Source organism: Branchiostoma lanceolatum, chromosome 6 (genome assembly GCF_035083965.1).
Source record: "Branchiostoma lanceolatum isolate klBraLanc5 chromosome 6, klBraLanc5.hap2, whole genome shotgun sequence".
NCBI lineage: Eukaryota > Metazoa > Chordata > Leptocardii > Amphioxiformes > Branchiostomatidae > Branchiostoma > Branchiostoma lanceolatum.
In genome coordinates this window covers 17,227,254-17,247,337 of record NC_089727.1, presented here as the reverse complement: position 1 = coordinate 17,247,337, position 20,084 = coordinate 17,227,254, and the positions used below count along the sequence as shown (strand labels likewise).

The 20,084-nt window shown below is 41.7% G+C and overlaps 3 protein-coding genes across 4 annotated transcripts; 2 read left to right on the top strand and 1 right to left on the bottom strand.

The window, feature by feature from the left end:
- Positions 1-78: 78 nt before the first annotated feature.
- Positions 79-6,000, bottom strand: LOC136436914 (uncharacterized). Of its 2 annotated transcripts, XM_066431311.1 has the most exons (9): positions 5,879-6,000; positions 4,655-4,705; positions 4,141-4,378; positions 3,690-3,755; positions 3,261-3,419; positions 2,619-2,816; positions 2,106-2,220; positions 1,642-1,814; positions 79-1,266 (listed from the first exon to the last, which is right to left on the bottom strand). In XM_066431311.1, the coding sequence occupies exons 2-9, from the start codon at positions 4,673-4,675 to the stop codon at positions 1,061-1,063; spliced, it is 1,176 nt and encodes a 391-aa protein (XP_066287408.1). In that variant the 5' UTR covers positions 4,676-4,705; positions 5,879-6,000; the 3' UTR covers positions 79-1,060. The 2 variants fall into 2 exon arrangements, with proteins under 2 accessions (XP_066287408.1, XP_066287407.1); XM_066431310.1 differs by lacking the exon at positions 5,879-6,000 and having other exon boundaries at positions 4,655-5,140.
- Positions 6,001-6,136: 136 nt separating this feature from the next.
- Positions 6,137-11,545, top strand: LOC136436913 (uncharacterized). The gene is made up of 9 exons (XM_066431309.1): positions 6,137-6,323; positions 6,564-6,906; positions 7,830-8,002; positions 8,130-8,298; positions 8,437-8,586; positions 8,713-8,847; positions 9,328-9,386; positions 9,552-10,992; positions 11,399-11,545. The coding sequence occupies exons 1-8, from the start codon at positions 6,309-6,311 to the stop codon at positions 9,720-9,722; spliced, it is 1,215 nt and encodes a 404-aa protein (XP_066287406.1). The 5' UTR covers positions 6,137-6,308; the 3' UTR covers positions 9,723-10,992; positions 11,399-11,545.
- Positions 11,546-14,838: 3,293 nt separating this feature from the next.
- Positions 14,839-17,421, top strand: LOC136436912 (uncharacterized). The gene is made up of 2 exons (XM_066431308.1): positions 14,839-15,239; positions 15,628-17,421. Exons 1-2 carry the CDS (start codon positions 14,939-14,941, stop codon positions 16,929-16,931), a joined length of 1,605 nt encoding a protein of 534 aa, XP_066287405.1. The 5' UTR covers positions 14,839-14,938; the 3' UTR covers positions 16,932-17,421.
- The last annotated feature ends 2,663 nt before the right edge of the window (positions 17,422-20,084 follow it).

Genomic DNA, 20,084 nt, shown 5'->3' with positions numbered 1-20,084 from the left:
TTTGGGAACTAACTCTCTTGCTTATCTATAGATACAACGTGTCGTTTGAAAAATAAAATCAGTCAAAAAGATGCAAAATGCAGTTAAATGCTGTTTATTAATGATCCAGACCTACAACAGGTTATAGAACGGCCAAAAAGCACATTTGTGCCCAATAATAAAGATAGATGATCAAGGCAACTACTTGGCAGAGAGCTTTTGAATACAGTGCATACTTAAGAAGGTGAGTACAATAATGTGCTTTCCATGTACTTTGTATTCTTGATACATGCAGCTCTGCAAATGAACACGACTAAACAGCTCAATCTAGAGGACTGCTGTGGGAGAGAATACAATGAGATAATGAGATACGTCGTCATTCTTTTACGTAAGGAAGACTGACAACGTATCCTGTGTCATCTTATTGAAATCTTTCCCATAGCAGTCTTCTCGATCAATTTGTTGAGTCGAAACAATGATTTATTGTCAGAGAACTACGTGTATCAACAATACAAAGTACGTTGACTGTACATTATTGTCTCACCTTCAGATAAGAAACAGAAAATAGTTCATTCAAACTGAACTTGTCAAATGATAGCAGCGAAGTTTTTTCTCTCCTCTATATCGTATTGTTTAATCACATTTAGCCTACAATTATTGTTGTCTTACGCTAAGTTGACTACAGATGTAGTGTTTATCAAAAACGAATGTCGATGGTATACGATACATGCATATGCCCTAGGTTCCAGCAAGTGTATATAAATCAAATTATGTAGCCATGTATACGTGTATTTGTAGTTTTCAACTCAGCGTTGAGACTTTAAAAGTTGATATCTGTTGTCTTGTCTAGAAATTAAACTTGTAAAATTTTGTGTTGTTATTGTCTTATCTTTTAAAACAGCTGCAGAATACACAGTGTACTAGGAGGTGAAAATAACGAATAGATTTAGTAAAGCGTACAATTGATGTCTTTATATATATCCTGCACTCATTGGTCATTACAAGTTGCATCGGTCTGTATGGTACGAATTGGTCACACAAAAATGCCGCATGAAGACTTAATTGCTCAGTGCGGAAATGACTACACAGACAAGGCCTGCTTCAGGACAGACCGCATCCCCATCGTCAGTTTGGGGCTGACGTCATCCCAGCTGTCTCGAAGGGTGCTGACGTCATAGATGTCGTCGTCACTCAGCAGCTGGACCAGCGAGTCGATGCGACTTTTGTCCCAGTTGTGTGCCTTCCCGATGCTCTGGATGAAGTCACTGAACAACTGGGACTCAGGGCCTAAAAGAAACCAATGGCATGCATTAAGGCCAACTTAATATTCAAACACCATTAACATTTCTCCGCCGGATTTAATATGTCCACCACCGTGAAAAAAACATTATGTTTTATGGACCTTTGAAGCGATAGAAAGATCTTTTCTGCAGTACCGCCTCCCAAGGTATGCACAGTTTAAATATACAGGAGTGCATCATACTGAAGGAAGTTGCATTGGAGATCTCTGTAGACGCCTTTTTCAAGGCGGTGGATGTATGTGGCCTGGGGAAATTATTTTAGTACACTTTCAAACTTTCCACTATCTGAAAGAAGATTGGACACAATAGACAAAAGAAGAAGAAAAAGAAAGACTTGAATTTGTATTGCAGTTAAACTTACCAGCCCCCTTTGCTTGACGTTCTTTGGAGTACTTCTCACGCTGCAGCCGAACCTTGATGAACTTCTCAGCAGCCGTCACCGCTGTGTCCAGAATGTCCAGCACGTTCAACACCGACTCCGGGTCTTTCTTTATGTCACTTCCCGATGCCAGGTGGTTAATGAATGGGAATGTTCTAAAAAAAAAAGCAATTGTCAGAAATATAGGCTAGAAAGCAAACCCAAAATCATTGAGAACGAGTAGACATTTCAAACGAACGGTTCTCATCGATTTTATATACATACCATGCTAAATTAAAGGTTAATAACTTTCCCGATGTATATGCCGTGATACAACGCATGGCCAGTGATCTATAACCGCCGAATAAACCACTGAGTGAGCAACGCAAATGAGGTAGTTTTATGAGGTGGCTATAGGTAGCTGGATAGGCGTTATGTTACCGTAAACACTATCTCAAGGTACGTACTTGTCTATAGGACTGCCGACTGCAGCAGACAACTCTTCCATGATGTCACGTCGTTTTTCTTCATCCTTGAAGTCTTTCTCATCTTCAAAGGCCAGGGCAGCTACTGGGCTGTAACCTGGTGAATATTTGAAAAGAATGGACGTATAGGCCTTCGGTATGGTTTCTATTGACGGGGCTGAGCAACACAATGACATTCAATGCATTTAAATGCTATTTAAACTTCAAAAGCAAGCACATTTTTTACTGTAAATAAACAATACCTAAGTCACGAGACGGCGGGTGGTATAAACTTCCTGATACGTTTGGTTCATTGATGACGTTACGTGTCCGCAAGGTCTAGGTGATTGTTCATGTGAATTCTGATGAAAACTTTAGTAGGACTGTCAAAAATACCTTATCTTTTCGTGGGTGAAGTTTTACCTTTGAGTCAGTATGTACTATGTTACTTAGATCAGCTTTCATGCCAAAGGTGTTTTTCTGCATATGTCTGTAACACAGTAGGATGAAGAGTACCTTGTCCCCTTAGGTACTCCTTGATTGACTTCATCCTGGTCTTGTACTGCTCCAGCCTGGGGTCCTTGTCCACCATCACACAGATGACACCGTGGATCTGCTCGCCGAAGGGCGCTTCTTTAGACCGCATGTGCTGTTCCGGAGCTTGGGCTGCGTCGTCTCCCTCACGCAAAATCGTCTGGCCTGGGCGGATCTTTCCTGCAATCGTTTACAATTTTAAAGCAAACTAGTATATACATGTAGAGCTTCCTTTTATGTAGATGTCAATTGCCAATACGTTTTTAGGTATCAATTCGACAATAGATCCCGTTCCACTTACATAGCGCCATTTTCAAATGTGCTCATGCGAGAGCACAGCACGGCGAGAACATGCGTGAGCTTTCAAGAAAACGAGGGCAGCGGTGGTACACATTTCCCTCTGACAATGTTAGACTATGGCGACCTTTCTTTCATTCTACATGCACACACACACACACACACACACACACACACACACACACACACACACACACACACACACACACACACACACATATACCCTATCTATAAACCTGCATCATAGTAAATCAGCAGACAATAGAGACTCCATCTTATTTTGGTATCAGATGGCTGAAGTAGATGATATGTACTATATGTTGATACCTGTTAAGATGTTCTTTAACTCCTGAGACCACCCTTCATCCAAATCGAAGTATCCCCTGGTGTCAATCAACCGGAAGTTGAACTTGGTGAGGAACTCCTCCAAGTGGATCGTTCCCTCCTTACCCGTGCTTTGAGTAATGGCAGTAGCTTCACCAGGTCCTGCATGTCGAAGAATAACATTGTAATCAGCCGCAGATCGCAGACCGTATATGTAAGTTTCTTTATTACAACAGTGAAAGAAAAATAATGGAGCCCTAGTGGTTTATTTGCATTGCAAGTTTCGTATTGTAATGAACAACCAAAACAGTGATAACCATAAAGCGAAGTGCAAAAGAGAGAATACTGGAAAACATGCACCATCACCAACAACACATATAACATCCAGGTGGGAAATGGAAATGAAAAATTTGATAATTACGATGCTCTTACCCATCATCACTTGTTCAGCAATGTTGATGAAGCTTGACTTGCCACTTCCTGTGGGGCCGACCATTGCTAAAAAAGATACAGAAGATGACTTTACAGTTGTTCTGTAGATGTCCCTGGGCTTTCAAATATATTATGGTAGACGCAGTGCATTATAGAGGTTCTTCGTTCAAACTATGGATGCGCAGCTAAATGCATTGTGAGTAATAAGTCATATTAAAGGTGAAGGCCTCTGATCAAGAAAACACATCTGGACATGTATTAATCATGGTCAATACAAGAACTGTTTAACTGTTTGGGGCCTTCCAACCCTAACCCTAATTACCCACAACGAATGTTGCTGCGCACGCGCAGTTGGAACCATGAACATCCTTGTAGATCAGTACAAAGATAATGCCATACTTGACAATGAAGCCCTCAAAGCACCAAGAGGAGAAATATTATTTTGACCTACCTATGTTGATATTTTCAATCTCCTTGATCTTTTCAGGGAATAACTTGCCAAGCCGAAGTTTTGATCCAACTTTGTACTTCTCCGGCTGCAGGTCTTTCTTTATCCGAAAGAGCGCCTCCTTTACTTCCTTCATCTTCTGAACCCCTCGTCTTTTTTCAAACTCTCTTACAGCTTCGTCAATGCCTCGTTGTTCGGCGTCGTCGTCATAACGATCGTGCCACCTTATTACTTCCTCAGGCTGACGACAAATAGAAACGTATCACTAAATGACAATGCAAACATCTGTTTCTGACTGGCTGGTATGTAAGCTTTTGCGATTTCTTTACTGACCCTCAATCGTCGAGTCAATGATCTAGACACACAATGCTCATAGATTCAAAAGGAAAGAAAGACAAGTATTGCTACGTTGTTATGACATTTATTCAAGCAGACGTATTTTGAACACATAATTTCCTTGTTTTTATACCTTAGATTAGTATTAAAAAAAGAACAAGACTATGTTACTGGAACATACCTTAGATTCCTCCCCTCCCATTCTTTCCGCAATTGAGGACTTCTCTGTACCCTAGAAATTAAGTGACCTGTATTCATAAAAATGCTCGTCATTCAACAAAACACACAAATAGTCAAAATCGCCTCTAACTGCCTCCACTCTCCTCAGCCAGGTATATGAAGGGGAATCAGAGGGGGAATTTGAGTGTCCTATACTTTTTTATCGCGCTCACATACTTGCTCTGTCATAAAATTGTCTGGATTAATTTTGTGAGGTAGCAAGTTTTGGAGACCCGGTTAACTAAATGCATCTGGGCTAGTGTGGGCCCTTCCAAATTGGATATATGCCAGAAATGAGGCCAACTGCAGTGCACTACCTTCAGTATGATCGCTAAGCGAACAACTTCAAAACTTTAACAGTATCAAAAGCATTACAGGTGCTTCATGATAAATGTACAACGCGCGGTGGACCCGGTGGAGACAGGTTAAGTCGGTTATGGTGGGCTTTGAAATCGTTTCTGACAGGCAGCAACATCCTTCACTTTCAGAAGTTGAGTTAGCTGGGTCTGATATGATTACCAATACCCAAATATCAATCAGACCCAGCTTACTCGACTCCTGAAAGTGAAAGATGTTGCTTCCTCTTCTTCTGTTTCAGAAACGCTTTTAAAACCCTTGTTGTAGATTACGTTTAACTTAATAGACCGACAATAGGGTTGTCTATAGTAAGTACATAAAACCAGGGAGCAAAATGTCCACAACCCCCATCCACCCACACAGTCCTACAGGGCCACCTAGCTTTAGGCAGAAGTACTGTAGTCCGCTGGTTAAGACAATTGCAAATGGAATGAAAATATGCGTTATCCAAAAGCAGCAATATTAATCTAACTGCTGCTAGATGAAATATTTTTCAAATGAAGAGAGACTGAATTTTGCATGATACCACGACGACTGTGCCATCTATTTGCCAATTTTTCGCCGTAAGCCTGCCGTGATATGGGCTTATAATGTATTGAAACCATTGCGCCCATTTCTCTCAAACACAATTTCTCTCTTCCCTTCTGATAGTTTCCGTCTGAAAACGAAACCAAAATGGTCGATATGACATAGTTTGTATGTTTCTATTGGGATGGAGATATAATCAAGCTTGAATTTTCACCTGGACCTAGGTTGAATTCATCAGTAGTACACCTTAATGATTAAAAAAATTGCATTCACTTGATTGGAAGATATGAATTGTACTCACCGGTCAAAGCTGTCTCTTTATGGCGTCACTAAAAGGTGGTCCTACCTCCCGTAAAGTTTGTGAACCGCGCGTTAGCTGTTGTGCAGTTCTCTTTAATAGAGAAGATGTGAAACTGGGCACAACGAAAACGGGCCTTGATGGCGCAAGTATGCAACGGAGTCAAGCGAGGGCTGTGACATGCGCACTGAAACATGAAACGATGCCAAGTAGACAACATATGCAAAACGACCCGAAACCTTTTCGAGGAAGTTCTATTCATGATCTTGCTAAAGGTTTCGAAAGCCGCCCAGTCTGTAACCTCGGCGCAGGGAAATTCGTGTGGTCCATATTTGTGCCTGGCGCGTATGGGACACGTTTGTATTTGCCTGTAGGCTTAACTACAACAGGAACTGATTCGCGATAGTGAAAAATAAGCCGACAGCAGAGAAACATGGCAGGCAATTCGGTAAGTTTATTGTCATCATTTGGAACTCGCTCTACAGTAGTTTGTTTTAAGTATATTTTAAAAAAATCATGCGGATTTTTACGCGCTATTTTACGGGGTAGCCTGATGATATAACTATTGAATGATGGACGTGGAGCTCCGTCTGCCTGGCTACTGAATTATATCGAACAAATCATAGAAAGTATGCCCAGTTGTAACCACTACAACGTAGTATTTAATGAAAATGTACGATGTTCTCAGGGAAGCAAGGAGGAACCAAAGGTGACGTATGTACACAAGTACATAGACGTTACAAAGGACAAGATCAGAGAAGCTGCGGCGCAAAAGAGGCGAGAATACGAGAAGCAGGAGAGGGAGAGAGATGAGCACCTGAGACAGCTACAACAGGATGCAGACACCAAGAGGATCAAGCTACTCGATTATCGCTTCGGGGATGTCCATGGGTCTCGCTACTTCTCCAAAGTTGACATCAGTGACATGAAGGAAGGAGGTCTGAGGATCGGGCTGTTCGGACCTACCGGATCGGGGAAAAGCAGTTTCATCAACACGTGTGAGAGGGCCCTGGAGCCGGGACTTCGTAAAGGTAAGACATCGCGCCGTCACATTCGTTGTAGGTTGATGTACGATTTTGATTTAGAATTTTCAAGCAGGCTGTTACTGAACCAAGCACCGACGCATATACAACAGTCCGAAAAAAGACAGCTGAAGTTTGCAAGCGATTGTGCGACGATTGTACAGCGAATGTAGTACGGTCAACATCGGAAAAAAGGCCCCCACCGCGTAGTTAATGGGATACTTGTTTGCACTTTCGAGCGTGACCCCTCCGTGGCCACGCGGACACCCTGCGGTTATAGGGCTATTTTTGGCATGCCCGGGCTCGGGGGTGACTTTAGCTCGGACATAGAATCAACCCGGGACCCGTTAACAAATAGACGCCGTGAACATATCATGCAATTACGCGAGACGACCCCCCCCCCCCCCCACTAACCCCCACCCCCCACGAGCCGAAAAAAATTTGTGGCTTCGAGACCCGGCATGTAGGCACCGGTCGAAATGTGACCGAGTCACGGAAGAATAAGGGGGCGTGGAATCTTTATTTTTCAAATTAGTTTTACATTGGGCTGTATGACATGTATGATAAGTCCAAGTAAGTGGTAGAAGTGTTATATTTGGAATGAGCTCACAATTGTGTATCCACATATTTCAAATTCTGACTAAGACTGATCGAGATACAATACGCTGGCAGTAGGGATGCGCGTTTCATTTGGTTTACATGGTATTAACATAGCAGTACGATCTATCATAAACGTTACTCATTAACCTCGAAAACGTGCGGAAAGAGTAAAATGTGCAATCCATGGGAAGAAATGTCATATTAAAACAACAATGCATAGTCTGTGATTCTTCTCCGCCAGTTTCAAGTCGTGCGAGGATATATTTATATTGAAGTCTATGGTGAAGAATCCTGCTAGCGGGACCCATTTTTCTGTGTTGATGTTCTTGCAGGTACTGCTGATATCCAGACTGGCGGTGGGGAGGGCACCATCGCCCTGCAAGAGTTCCTGGACCACCTCGATAATGACTTCCGTCTTGTCGACACTCGAGGGTTCTTCCAGCATGGCGCTGACGAATTCATGGCACTGACCAACATCGTCTTCGGAAGGATCAAACCTGGAGAGGTAATAAGGACGCTTTGCGTTGCACATTTGATCTTCAAGTTAGTTGAAATTATGAATGAAAGTCACGTCTTAGAATATGAGTCGCAAATAGGTAATTTTATGTTTCTCAATATCCTTCAATCCGTAGGAGATCAAATTTGAAAAAGAAGCTGACAACAAAGACTCTGAGGACTACTTCCCCAACTGGCTCCACGCCATCATCATAGTTCTGTCGGCAGCAGACCCTCGTCTGCAAGGCCCTCGACAGACTCACCGGGAAAATTTGAACGTTGTGCGCGAGTTTATGCGTCCGAGAGGTACGATATCAATACTGCTTATTCCACAAATACTGTTTGTGTTTGTCAGATTTGGAAATTTTGATGTTTTAGATGTATATAAGAAGCTTACAAACATGGTATAACTACAGCTTTTAATTTTTGTTGTTGTTGTTGTAGGAATAGCTCCGATCACAGTCATCACTCACCACGACAAGATTAGCAAAAGTCAAGAGGAAGACACCTTGGCCAAAGCGTCCGCGGCAACCGGCAGTGCCCGGGACCACACCTTCTTTGTTACCAACTACCACGTAGACAAGAAGGAAAGAGGTCAGCAGAAAGAAAAAGAATAGTCTCTTCCACTCAATACACGGAGTCAGTAATTCATTCGTTACATCAGTGCGAAGGAACACATATACACATATATTTTTCTACTTTCTCCCTTAATGATTCTAGATTACAGCACCGACGTCGAAGCCATGAAGGTCATGAGGTCGGCACTAAACGTTGCAGAGCGCTACGTCAAGATCTACAAGCAACAGGAACAATACAAGAAGGAGGAAGATGCGGGAAAGAATCAACCGGTGACAGGTGGGAAAGGCCGATGGGCCGCTTGCAATTACGTCACTGGGTCACATACGACTTGACATACAATATGTCGGTGTAAAGAAAATCATGTGACGGGTCACATCATGAGAAATGTGGTCATTGCGAAACACTGACACTTATCAATCCTTGTGGCTGAATTTTAGTTTAGAAAGAACTGTCACTCCAGGAAACACCTATCACTGGCGTTAGCATAAATGACGGATCTAAAAGAGCTGTATTAGTTTGATGATCAAGCATTTTCTCTCTTAATCCATTCCATATCCATGGTTAGCCTCACGACACAGTACCTGTTTGTTCGAAGTAAGAGACTATAGATTGGTGAATGGAACAATCTTGCAATTGTGCCACATCATAGAATATAATCTGTTGAATAGGCACAAATTAATGTATAGCAAGTGACACAGTGTATCTATATTTAGTAATTCTATGCGTAATAAGATCAGGATGCTATTGTTCATGTAGGGCCCCAAGAGACTGTGGAAGACTTCTTCCGCCGCCTTTCTACTAAGAAGCACATCCCGGTATGTACAAAGAGTGGTTTGACTATGATTCAGTATGCCCCACATGCGATTGATGTTTGGAAGTAAGACATGGGAGCTTTAACTAGGTAAACATACAAGACAATGTATGAAAGATATTGGCAATACACACTTTAAAACTGAAAACCCCATGTTTGCATTCCGCAGCTTGAGCGAGTGCAGCCCATCATTGACAAGTTGAAGAAAGAGGACATTACCACGTCCAACTCCCTCAGTGACAACTGGGCAGAAATCCGGGGAGAACTGTCACTGAGCGAGCGGATGAGGGGCTACATCGACAATGAACTAGCTGACACGTTCAAAGGAGTGAATCTTTAAGTTCTGTTCAAACGCAGAAACATAACATAAACTTCTGTCAGAATAGTCGCTGTGTAATGCCAAAGTCTAAGAACGGATAGCAAATGACGGAAATGTCAATACACGTGAAACACTCCATACATTTTGTTGTATGCCATTGTGGAAATACAAAAGGTCCAACATTGTTTTCTGATGCGATATGTATACGCCAGAGATGTGGTGTGCCCAGTAATCCAGCAGGCATAGCCAAGCATTTCTTATATAAGTAAAATCTTTTGGAATTTAAATGAGTCGGTTGGAAACAGGAACCAACTAAAAGGACTCGATGGTTTCGTAAGTGTCAGAGCAATAAGATACTATCTAACAGCACATCACGCTAGGTGGCAAGAAGGTACCAATTTTACAACTATACAAAGTCCTTTTTAATGATGAATGTGACACGTAGGTATAACGGCACTAGTACAATTCAATGGTGATGATGCATGGGAAGATAGCATACTCCTAGTTTGGTTAGGCGTTGTGGATCTATATATCATATTTGAAGTGAATATAAGCATTTACTTATCGTGTTGCATTCGCCTGGTATACGTAACAGAGGCAGTTGTTTTCACAATGTTGTTATAGTTCTGCTAATTTTTCTCCGAGTTCAGCTTGGGATGTATCACATTAAATGCACAAACAGTTAACGTTGCCTGTGGTCTTATCTATTTATGTAGGTACATTTACAATCGAAAGTGTCTTAATGAATCATTGGTTTCTATCCCGGGCGCTTTACGCTATTATCCACTCCGCCCACGAAGCCAGTAAGTTGACCCGGACTTGACACGGCTTCACAGTCACGCTTGCACAATCACGCAGGTTGACCTTTGCCCTTAAGCAAGCTTATATTGGCACGAGTTCAACACTCGTTGAACGAGACAGGCAGGACTGTGCATTTGATTCCCCGCCAGTTCTGAACGATCTACCTAGTCTCTTTGCCTAAATTTGACTGTTCTTTGTGAACTTACAGAAATTAACCATTGACTCAGAGCCTTCTTCGTGAACTAGAATAAATTAATAATGAGCCTAAGTAAGATCACCGATCTTAAAATGTTTCTTAAAACGTACGAGGTAGGGAATATCACACAGAGTTTTCCAGACGCGGAGGAGGGGGAAATGAAAGACTTCTGTGTGCGGGTAGGTCTGTTCGGGATAACAGGGTCCGGTAAAAGCTCGTTTATTAATTCCGTAGCCATGGCACTGGACGACAAAGAAGAGGGACCAGCTGTAATACAGAGTACCGGAGCCGAAGGTAGGCGGTTTTAAAAACTCCACAAATTGATTCATAATAACAGATATTGAGTAGAAAACATCTGTATATTTGATTTTAAGACCAGTCTATAGATATTTTTCTCGTCAATGAACCATTTGATATTCTGCCCTTTGGATGGAGTACGGTAGCTACATAAAACGTTTCGACGATAATAAGTAAAACATGCGTAGTTTTCTACATCATGACCTCTCCAAAAACAGCTTTATTTTAGCTGAAAATTGCCTGTTTATATATTTGTAACACTACAAACGTAGTTGTAGCTGTCAAAGCAGAAACTTACGGCTTAAATATTCAATACTATGTGCATTACTTGCAGTAGTTTGCCTTGGTTGTTCTATACTTTCAACATCTCTTTGTCTATCTTAAGATACAATTTATGTTACAGGAACGATACTTTTGGAAACCATCCCCCTCACCGATGGGGTGACCCTGCTTGACACACGGGGATTTGACCTCCTTGGTGGGGACGCTGAGAAGGAAATACTGGCCATTTTGAACGGCGACATAAAAGATGATAGCCGTATCGACCGAGGTACGTTGGATTCGTCGTCCCGTTGAATACGAAAGTTAATAGGGAAGAATTCCATGCAAGCCATCAGGAAATGAGGCTGGGAGGGTAACGGCAAAATAATACACATCATACACCTAATTCCGTCTTGTAGTAAATGTAGTAAGTGAAGTAGCGTAGACACAGAAAGTAAAACAGAAATAGCGCCCGTTATTTCATGACGCAAAATGTAAGCGTGGGTAACATACCATTTGGTATAGGTAGAGTTAAGGTACAGCTTTGGGTCTTTTCAATTTAATTGATTGCTTATCTAACAACTTTTTTCCAAAATATTTTCATTTTCATTCGCACGCATTTTTAAACGAAATTGATCATATCACCACAGGGGAATGAGATTTTTTTCGATTCTTAAGCATAGTCACGGAAACAAAGTATACATACACATGTGCTTACGGACCTGTGTGTTTTAAATTCGGTATGTGTAACATTAGACGTCTTTTATATATCATTTTGGTGACAGAAAAGAAAGTGAAAACGTCGCTGACAGGGGTCGGTACAGTGCTAAGGGATGAGACTCACGTCGTGCTGTGGTTCGTTAAGGCCAGCGACCCTCGGCTGCACAAAGGTGCCTACAGGTGTCACATGGACTTCCTACGACAACAGCTCTTACGACGAGGTTGGTGACTTACACCTTGCGTCTCTTGCACTGCTTTTTGACGGCGATGCTTTACAGACGGCTTTTAAGCGACAGCTTATACATGTTACAAACCAGCCAAATTCTGAGTTGAGGGCAAAGTCAACACACAAGTGTTTTGGCGTAGCGCTGTACATGTGCGCTGCTCTGGCAACTTCCATGTATCGATCACAGAAAATACATCACTCATCTTAAGTCTTTTGCTTGTCAATAAGTTGTCATCACTTAGGTGCAATTTTCCACGCTTTATTCTTGACTACCTTCTGTTCTTATATGTATGGTAAACCACATCATAAAATGCAAGGATTCTTTGAATTATGTAGTTTTGCACACAACGTTCGCATCAAAGGAATTTATCAACATTTTGGTGTTTTCTGTTTCCTTCATCGTTGTTGTATTTTGTCTGACAATTTATTCCTATCTCGTGACCTTAAATGAAACGCCGAAGCGAGCATCTCATGGATAAAGAAAGGTTCAAACAACTAGTTGATTCGGCTGAGGCATTGCAATGTATATTTCCTAAACCTTCCTGTTTCAGGTGTGGGAACTATGACCATCCTAACACATGAAGACGAGTTGGACTCCCAGGGGACCGACACTGAACAGAGGAAGAAGCTCGCCGAGGCTGCAAGGGAGATCACAGGAAGCATTCCAGACAACACCTACTTTCTGACAAACCTTATCAAAGGGCAAACATTCTCCAATGAAAACAGACTTAAGGTTCTTGAGATAATCAAACGATCTCTTGAGCTCTCTGAGAGCACAATTAAGACACGGCAGACAAAGAGGAAGATGCGTGCTATGATGGCAAACCGTTAATCTGTGTATTGTGATGTCATATGCGTCTCAAAGTGATCTGAATAAAGCGTATAGATCGCTGGATATATTGGCTTGAAGCAAATCAGGTGCTTGGACAATGATCGTGACGTTCTCAAGTTTTACTTACCATTCATGATTGACACTATCGATGTGTATTTCCGTCTATAATAAACCATAGCTTCGAATCCGGAGGAAGACGGCTATATCCTGTCATCCTCGAATGTATATGACAGCAATGACTATGCTGTTGTGGTATGTTTTGACAAATAGGCCCAGGACACTAACAGGCAGATGTACTTATAGCAGGAAAGCGTAAACTATATAGCAAGTACGTTTATGGCGTTTCATCATTCAGCTAATGTCCTACGAAACTTTCATTTAAAAATAACCGCTTTAGCATGTATGTTTATTTCATTGAGCTACTGAAGCATGAATAGAGAACACCCTGTCATGAAACTTGTTGTGTTGTGTTGGTAGTCTATTGTGTTCGTGGTCGTGCATGGCCTACTGAGCACTGACGTAGTCTACTTTTCAGGATTATAGAGTCAGAACAGATTCGGTTGCTAATCTCAAATGCTCTATGTAGGTCTATGTAACTAAAGGCCATTTCTGTTAATGTTACAGATTTGAAATACAAATTCAGTTTCATGCACCCTGGACGGAGATGAAGCATACACTTAACACCATCAATCTTAGCCGATCAAAGATGTATAAAATGAAAGCCCTTATAATCCTTAGTTTCTGTGTGGTTGTCATTGCTTAGTGTTTAGTCAGGTAGTACCAGAGTCACGCCGATTTTTCTTATTCCCCGTCATGAGAATAAGTGGCAGAGGGGAGGGGGATAAATCGCGGTGACACACGGCCTTTTGAGATAGCAGACAGACTTTTATATAGACACTAGTCGCTTTCTAGTAATTAAGACCGAGGGGGGCACCAAAAAGAGGTGGGGGGGGGGCACCATAAAGAGGTAGTGGTAGAAAACACGCATAATCTGCAAAACAAACTTAAGGCGATATAAAACGGCGACCAGGATACAAATTAAAGTACATGTAGGATATGACGAACTCATAACACGTCCATACAGTGTATGCATCCCTGCAAACAAAGATTGCACAGATTACTAAAGGGTAATGGCAGGCTATTATCTATAAACTGCCCATTGGTATTCAGTGCGTGTAAAAATGGTAAGACGTAGCTAGCATAAATAATTGGTAGAATTAAGTCTTACAATGCGCCACGGTCGAGGAGAACATGGGCACGGGGATCACAGTAAAGCGGTCGATTTAGAGCAACTGAAATTACAACTTTTAACAGCTTTAGGAAAGAACGTGCTTCTTATGCATGAAAGTTTGTAGGCAGTAACTAACCTCTGAGCAAATAAATTACACTAAGAACCAGGTACAGGGCATGTATCTAAGTTCAAAAGTGCTAAAGTAGCTTTTCCCAGAAAGATATCAGTTTTAACATCAGCCACGGATTGCCTTGAGCAAAACTTCTTTCACTTCCATACAAAATTATATTGAAAACCGTGGCCACACGAAAAATGCTGTGGTACTCGGCTAAGTCTAACAAAATAACACATTAACAGTGAGCAATCAATACATTTCCCAACATGTAAAATATTGTCCCATGTATCGACACTTCCTTTATAGTCGTGTTTGCTGCAGTGTGAAAGTCTGGAGTCAAGTTTAAGAATAGGTAAAATCGTCTTTGGTGAAATTACTTCTCGAACGTTCCACATAGCAGTCTTATGCTTTGTTAGCATGGACGAAAACACCAACCCGCAGGGACCTTGGCTCAGAGCCAATATCACATGCCAGGGTGGTTTCGGTGACGTAAGCCTTCCCGACAGAACAGTTTGCTTCACAGTCGTGGAGAGAGCGACCACACTAGCCTCCACAGTCATGGCGTCCTCTGCGAAATCTACCGACGTCCTCATCATAAATTGTGACGAGACGTACCCACTAGATTCTGTACAGGCGTTGGTCACGAAATCGTCTCAAGCCACTAGTATTAAAACCACTATCGAGCGCAGAAGTTTTTCGCTCCCGAAGTTGGCAGAGGTCAGCGAGGAAGTGAAAGGAAAACCACTTCTGTGCGCCATTCTGGTTCTCAATGCCCATGAGTCCCGTCTTTCCATAAACGAGAAGAATGCTGGAATTGGCTACGCCATTCTCTATAGGGCTCTACGAGCGGCCTCCAACGGTAAGAAGACATATACCTTATTTTACACTGCGCGCCTTTCAGGTTTTGGATAGCTACACTTCCTCCCTCCCCCTCTATATATTATTGAAACATTCGTGGTGTTTATATTATCGCGGTGCCTCTCCACCTGCAAACTCATTACACTGCGAATGATAATGAGTGCTTCGGCATTTTTTCGACCTATTTAAACTTAACTAAATTGAATCGCGAAAACCTCACTTCCATTCCAACCCCAAAATACAAACCCCATGAAAATAAATGGATTTACAGTAATTAATTCAAGAGTAAAGATGAAAATGTGTAGGCCACGGAAATACAGTATTGGACATTGCCAAAGGCTATTTACCTTTGTAGGACACATAGTAATATTTCCTTTTCCACTTTTCAGGGCGAGTACTTGTTGTGATTGGCGGAGACGAAAAGTCTTCGGCGGCAGACACGAAGGTTGTCTCCGACTGGGTCCGCTACAAAGTCGCGTCACAGTTTGAAGATGAGTACCTCAACGGTAGAAGAGGTTTTGTGTTCTCTTGGGGGAAGAGCTACTATCCCGTGCACGAGGAAGCGTTCCAACAGTACCTACGCGCCATCGGAAGTGGCAAGGATGGGCTAGACAAGCCGTTCTCACCAACGATTCAACCATTACCTCCTCCCAAAACAACCGATCAAGGGGGGAAAGATACGAAACCGCCGACACTAAACCTGCAAGGAGTAGACCCGGGGTTAGCGCCAAATGCTTCAGTCGTCAACCGGCCCATTCCAACGTCATCTCATACAGCCCAAATCGGTGACAACAGAGGCATGCCCAAAAAATCTACACATCCGGCAACACCAACCAACCAAATGTTGGGATTTGGTCACCGCGTAACCCTGCTACATACAGAGCCACCATATGGAACCCAAGACAAATCTACAGGACTCGCTCAAGTCCCACACTGGCCCGTGCTACCCGAAAGAGGACACCTCAAGAACCCTGGATCAGAAGAAGCTAGAAAAAGGCAAGAAACGGAAGATCGGTTGAGGAACCACGTCAATGAAGTAAAAAAGAAGTACCCCACGTTTCGTGGTAAAATCATTGGAGTGCTCAGGTATGGAAAGTTAGATGTAGGGTATACCTATGCTCTCGATGAGAGCGCTCTTGGTTTTAAGGTCCCAGGCTACATTACAAAAACGTTCTATGAAGATAAGATGGGAGTTCCAGAGATAGATGTGATTATATACGATGATCTATCAGATGACGCCATAGCGTTTATGTACTTAGACCCTTCAAAATCAGCCGCTCAAGTCCCATACTGGCCCGTGCTACCCGAAAGAGGACACCTCAAGAACCCTGGATCAGAAGAAGCTAGAAAAAGACAAGAAACGGAAGATCGGTTGAGGAACCACGTCAATGAAGCAAAAAAGAACTTACGGTACCCTACGCATCGTGTTAAAATCATTGGAGTGCTCAGGTATGGAAAGTTAGATGTAGGGTATACCTATGCTCTCGATGAGAACGCTCTTGGTTTTAAGGTTCCAGGCTACATTACAAAAACGTTCTATGAAGAGAAGATGGGAGTTCCAGAGATAGATGTGATTATATTCGCTGGTCCATCAGATGGCGAACTAGGGTTTAGGTACTTAGACCCTTCAAAATCAGTTCCTTCTTTGAGATTTAAATATCTCTTCCGAAATTCCTTTAGTAAAAATAAGTGACATTTGTTGATATTGTTGTACCTGCATGTATAAATCTGTGAGCTGTGGCATGACAATAAAGAGTATGTTACAAAATGCTTAAAATGGTAAGCAACTAAGGATTAAAAGTGAATATATCATTGAAAGAAAGAGACGTCAACTGGCACAAAAGTCTTTAAATAATATAAAAGGTAGCTAGTTGGATCAATCCAGACGTTGCATGTAGATTGGGTGCAATTTAACCAAATGTATGTTTTGTGTAAGGTTTGATTACCGGTCTTATTTCAAGTGGTATTGAATACAATGTAGAGTTGATACTGACAAATTAAAACTGTAAGTGTAAATTTTCCATGTCAATGAAAATGAAATAAATTCAATGTTTCCTTTTCATTCATAAATTAATTAGACAGAACTAATGCTGTTCAAATTTAGACTTGCAAGCTTATTGTATCGCTTTTATTAAGAACTTGCCTTCAAACAGCAGTACAAAATTAAACTGTGTGAAAAAGATTATGTTGCTGCCTCCAGAAATCTTTTTGTGGCGAAGAATAATACTGTGGATGGATACGGAATGCATTTTCTATCATAAAAAAGTACATTTTAAACCTGTCAGGGAACACATGGCTGGATGTGAATATATTTAATGAGTATAAGTGAGCTGATAATGGTGGAACTTTTATTCATGTGACGTCCATTACCGTTATGATACCTAGCCCTTTTAAGGTTCTGTCATCATTTTACCATTATGAGCTATAATCCTGTTGAGTTCGTCCATCTTGCCACTGTACACAACACTTAATTTATGGACACAGTTATTCAACAAAGCCAATCTCTTTGCATTTTGCACAGTATATGAAGTGTGGAATTCGAAATGTAAATAGTTGCTTATGTTGCCTTGCGAGTGCCTATCAACATCATTGAAGTCTATATCACTATATCCTGTTTAGAGAAAGTTTTATCCCCGTCCCCAGAAAGGGATATAGGATAGTTCAATTTGCAACAAGATTTATTTGTCACTGTCCTGTCCAGTAACGCAAATTTGAAAGGGGCCGATGAAACAGAATTCAGCGTAATCTGATGGTCCTGCGGAGAAGAAAAATAAAACAAAGCCATGTATATCCTGATAGCTGGCAAGTGTGTGGTTAAGATTGTTGACTTAGAATCTGAAGGTTCTTGGCTCAAATGCCTGGCAGGCCCCAACGGTTGGGAAAGACACTTGACACCCTAGCGCATTTTCTTTACTCGACTATGATATAAATAAGTCACGTTACTTACTACCTACAGATAGAGGTCCCATGTTTGAGGAGAGCCACATCTCAAGCGCCTTAAAGAACCCGACACACTTCTCGAGTATGGTTACATACCAGTGTGAGTGGTTCAAAACCTACAGTCTGGTCTTGGGTTAACATCTTGAAATGGTGATTGTCGCCTGTTATGTCATTCTATCACAATGTGGTAAATTTCAATAAATGAAATGAATAGTTACGTCTAACACTAGCCAAACCTGCAGTTACGCAACCTTGCACCATTGATAATATTATGACAGTGTGTTGATTTAACTTCGTTGATGCATATCGTCATTTTTTAAAAGTTGGAGACTGGCAGACGTCCACACGGCAGACTTTGGGATGTTTTGAACTTTTTTGCTATATTATAACTAAATGTATAGCTAAAACGGGAAAACTAGGATAAATGCCCTTGCAACATTTTCACTCACTCACTCACTGGCTCTTTGGAGTCCTAAAGTTTGATAAATGCTTTGTGGACAGAGGAACACTTCAAGGATACGGCCTGGAAAAGGACCTCTTCTTCTGAACGGCGTATCTTTGTGATACGGTATGACACAGATGGTTGATTATGAAACAGAATGAATGATCATTTGAATTGATATTATGGACAATTTTTGTCAACATGTATACCATTGTACATTACTTTCTGGTATCTTCTTGAATATTTTTTTTCGAGGTATTTTTTACCAAATCCCCTAACATTGTACTCCTATGGAAATACCTAATAAAATCACCTCATTAATTGCATCCAATAAGTACGTGGATATCCGGATGACTACGATTGTAAAACTTTGCAAAGGTGTACTACAGGTAACTTTAATTCAGATATATGATAGGATTGAAGAGGTCAACAGAAGCAATATGTATAAGCACGTATGGAATTCAAAAAAATGAATTGCACATGCAACCAAACTCAATAGTGAATCTTCAGTACTTGAAGCCGAGTCATCAAATTATTTCGGAACTGGGCGTCCTGTACTCACGTTCTATTAGTGCTGGGACGATCCAGTACTAACAATAGAATGTAAGTAGTGGAAGTGCAGTTCTGGTTGACATGTGTCTGGACCGACTGGACAGTTTTCGATTTAGCTGTCTGTACATTTTAGTGCTTGTGCTTGTAGATTTTGGTTGGTAATATAAAGTACATTATTATTTCAGTGAACGTTTTCTCCCGATAAAGGCACGAGCCACAAGTATATGTTGTCGTCGTTGAAACGTAACGTTTTCCAAAACAATAGCTCTGAACTGAAGTAGGAAAAAAAGCATCGAAGAGATGCAGCCATGAAAATAACGTTAGACGCTCGTTAGAGTCACAGCGCTCGGTTTCCAGTTCTGACAGGAGGGTTCCCAGTACTGAAGCTGCCCAGTACAGGGATTCTAGTACAGGAATTCCAGTACTAAGAAACTCTCAGTACTGGAGCTCCTGTTCTGATGACCACTTCCGTACTGGTTGTCCAGAGCTGACAAAGGAGGCAGTTACATTTGTATATTTGCCGTCTAATGCAAACTCGCAACAGACTGGCACTGATAATGGCGGATACGAGAACATCCCAATGGACGCCTCGGTAACCCAGCAACAGTCCTGTACCAGTGGTAACGTCTACGAGAACGTCCCACGAGCGCCACCTAGCGGACATTATGAAGAACTGCGGCCAGCTGTTTATCAGAGCTTACAGAAGTGGTGAAGTTTTACCGTAAACATCTTGGCAACAGCGTAATGAGTAATGTATCGTTGATGCATTGATATTGATAGGAGCCATGTTTCAACAGGCCTTAACCTTTAGCACACTGAAGAGCTGTTTGGCAGAGTCAGGCAGCGGGGAGAAGGTTGAACATTCACTCACTCATGATTGACTGTTCTTTCTGTGTGTTTAACTAACAGTGA